Source organism: Gavialis gangeticus, unplaced genomic scaffold, assembly GCF_001723915.1.
Source record: "Gavialis gangeticus isolate Ggan-Ray unplaced genomic scaffold, GavGan_comp1, whole genome shotgun sequence".
Lineage (NCBI taxonomy): Eukaryota > Metazoa > Chordata > Crocodylia > Gavialidae > Gavialis > Gavialis gangeticus.
Window position 1 is genome coordinate 58891842 of NW_017729024.1, and position 3419 is coordinate 58895260.

Sequence of the window (3419 nt, forward strand, 5' to 3'; positions counted from 1 at the left end):
GTCCTGCATCCCACCCAAACTGGGCAGCGCCTGCCCCAGCCCTAGCCCCTACCCCTGCCCCAGCCCCAATCCCTCCCTCACTGCAGGGGCCTCAAGATGACCCCTACCACACCTCTTCTCTTCTCCCTCCCCTTCCATCACAACAGTCTTACCAGCCAGACACTACTTTTGAAGCCGCCAGGCTGTGTATTGGAAATTGGAGCAGCGTCCTCCTTAAAAGTTGGCTATTGGTATTGGCTCCAAAAGTCTCTATTGGTGCACCCCATGTAATTTAATTTCTTAAACAGTCTTTTAGCCAAAAAACTTGGGCCCTGTTTCTCTCTTTCATCACCAAGTGATTTTCCTCTATGATTTGGTTCCATACCTAAGAAATAACTAAACTCTTTTTATAATGAATTTATGGAGTCTAGTTTTTCCTGGAAATTCATATAAAATTTGAAAATCTGGATTGGCACATATGAAGCAATGTTAGTAAAAAGATGTTACATGTGTTCATATTACCATCTGGCCCTTATGTAAAAATATATTATATATGAGATTTTAATTTAGGCAAATTTTCAGATTATGTGAATCAATGTAGCTTTAAGATTAACAGGAGTAAACCAATTTAGGTTTTTATCCAAGGACTCCTGTAGCTGATATCAATCAAGGAATAAATTATCAACAGAAACTGATAAAAACAGGAGTTATTCAGTGGTTCAAAAGCGAATGAGAAATAACTTGACTTTTAAAACAGATATGAAAGCAGACATTAAAAAGCAAGTCAATCTCCAATTAATAATACATTTGATGTATTAAAGAAATCAAAATGATTATGGTTTCTTTATAGACTGGCTTGAAGAATATATAAAGTTAGGAATAAAAAACCTCCATGATACTAAAAAAATAATCAAATATTGTGTAAAAAGGAAAAAAGGTAACATGTGGTACTTTCAGCTTCTAAAAATGTGGTTTTCCATACCAAATGCTTTGCTTTACCATCATTAGATCATTATAAATTTATTTTTTTTGTTGTTATAACATTTCACCAATACAATCAATCTGTAACCACATTTGGGACATGAGTTGTTTCTTCTTCTTGAGACATATCAGCACATTCTCATGCTCTTGGATAATTGCTCATTTAGATCAAAAAGCAGAATGTGGCCCAAGTACATTAAAGCCATCATGTACCAACTATTTGTACCAAAGAATCAACCAAATAAGTCATGTAACTATAATTTATCCTTTCTCCCCCTCCCCAATTAAGAGAAAAAAATATGTACATGTGATCTATTAGATGCTTAGTGGGGAAAACCCCCTAAAGTTAAACTAAGCATTCTACTAAGCACTCTTCTCTCTAGTGGATAATACTGAAACATCATATTCACTGTAGCCAGAGAGCTATTTTTTCATAGATATTAGGGGCTGAAAGGGACCTCATGAGATCATGGAGTCCAGCCCCCCTGCCATAGGCAGGAAGTCTGCTGGGATCAAATGATTCCAGCAAGATATGCATCCAAACACTTTTTTGAATGAGTCTAGAGTAGGTGCTTGCACCACTTTTGGCAGGAGTCTGTTCCAGACTCTGGACACTCAGACTGTAAAGAAATTTTTCCTTATGTCCAGTCTAAGGCTCCCCCCTGAGCCTTGACTTCTCCAGGCTGAAGAGTCCCATGTCCCTCAGCCTCTCCTCATAAGGCTTGCTCTCTTGGTCTTTGATCATGTAGGTGGCTCTCCTTTGGGTTCTCTCAAGCTTATCCACATCCCTCCTGAAGTGGGGGGCCCAAAACTGGATGCAGTACTCCAGCTGCGGCCTCATTAAGGCCAAGTAGAGCGGGAGGATGTCATCCCTGGTTTTGCTTGAGCTGCATTGGTGGATGCATGCCAGAGTTTGGTTTGCTTTCCAGCTATGGCATTGCACTGGTGACTCACGTTCATCTTGTGGTCAATCAAGACCCCCAAGTCTCTTTCAGTCGTGGTGTATTTGTCAAGGAGACAATAGCTGGAGAGCATGGGCATATGAATAATTTACTAAAGTTAAAAGGGGGCAGAGTGGGGATTTACAGCAAGTCTACTGATACCCAGCAAATGCCCTAGTGAGTGTTCTTAATCCTGTGATAAGTCAAAACCAACCTGCAATAACTAAGCCCTCAAAAAAAGCAGCAGGATACTATTAGCTTTAATCTATTCCAGGGTAAAAGCATACAAATGAACAGCTGCAATACAGCAACTGACACAGAGTAAATCTTCATTCCCTTTTTACCTTGTAGTAATTTATTTATATGCCCACACCTTGATTCAGCATCATCCTGTTAATGTGTGAACTTGATATAGAGGTAATTAGAATTATACAAAACATTTTACTAGGGAAGTGTCCTGGGAAAAATCAAAGTCTAAAAATAAAGGTAAATCAAAACAAATGAAAGGAACTTAAGAGCACTGAATGACTGACTTTGCATTTAGAAGAATGCAGATTGATTCCATTACAGTCATGACAAGATCTGGTGGCTTGGTAAAAACTCTAATTTCAGAGATATCTGCTTTATCCAAGGAGTCAAGAGCTTTGTTTGCAGCCTCTAAAGCTGGCAGAGCTTCATCCAGATCTCGTTGAGCATCATCAGCTATTGCCTGAGTTTCTTCTGCTTTCACTTTGGCAACAGCTTCATCTTCTTGAACAATACGACGAACCTGAAAAGTAAATGGCCAATGAAATATTTGCAAAACACAATAATGCTTTTAAAAAATTGTATTTGTTCTGACTTGCTACTTTAATGTACTTGTTAACTAGGCCTGTGCAAGTCGGCAGCAATCCGATCTGGCTTTGGATCTGGCCGCTTCGGATGCCAGGGATCCGATCTGGACCTCCAGACCAGATTTCTGCTTCAATCCAGCCGAAGCGGCTCCGAAGCTTTGGAGCTGCTTCGGAGATCCGGCCAAAGGGTATAATGGGGAATCAATGAAATATCTATAACTTTGTTGCTTTTTGTCTGATTTGGATGAAATTTGCAGGAGTCGTAGCCCCTGCTGAGAGCATGAAGTCTGCCAAGTTTCAAGAAGATCAGTGCATGGGTTTGGGGGGGAACTGTACCCCATATTCTTGAAAGCAAACCTCATGTTACAGGGGGGTAAAGAATGCAGGGATGGTAGCTCCTTGTGAGGCCACAAAGCATGCCAAGTTTCAAGAAGATCAGTGCAGGGATTTGGGGGGAACTGTACCCCAAATTCTTGAAAGCAAACCTCATGTCACAGGGGGGTCAAGACTGCAGGGATGGTAGCTCCTTGTGAGGCCACAAAGCATGCCAAGTTTCAAGAAGATCAGTGCAGGGGTTTGGGGGGAACTGCACCCCAAATTCTTGAGAGCAGAAGTCACGTCACGTGTACATGTTAAGCCACAGTGGGCTGAAAACTACAGGGGTGGTGGCTCCTGCTGAGGCCAC

At 41.2% G+C, this 3419-nt stretch overlaps 1 protein-coding gene across 1 annotated transcript in view; it reads right to left on the reverse strand.

The window, feature by feature from the left end:
* Positions 1-3419, reverse strand: part of DNAH6 (dynein axonemal heavy chain 6) — a 204400-nt gene that overhangs the window by 149054 nt on the left and 51927 nt on the right. The window contains exon 13 of the mRNA XM_019518206.1: positions 2435-2670. Coding sequence (XP_019373751.1) covers positions 2435-2670 — 236 coding nt within the window. The remainder of the gene's footprint in view (positions 1-2434; positions 2671-3419) is intronic.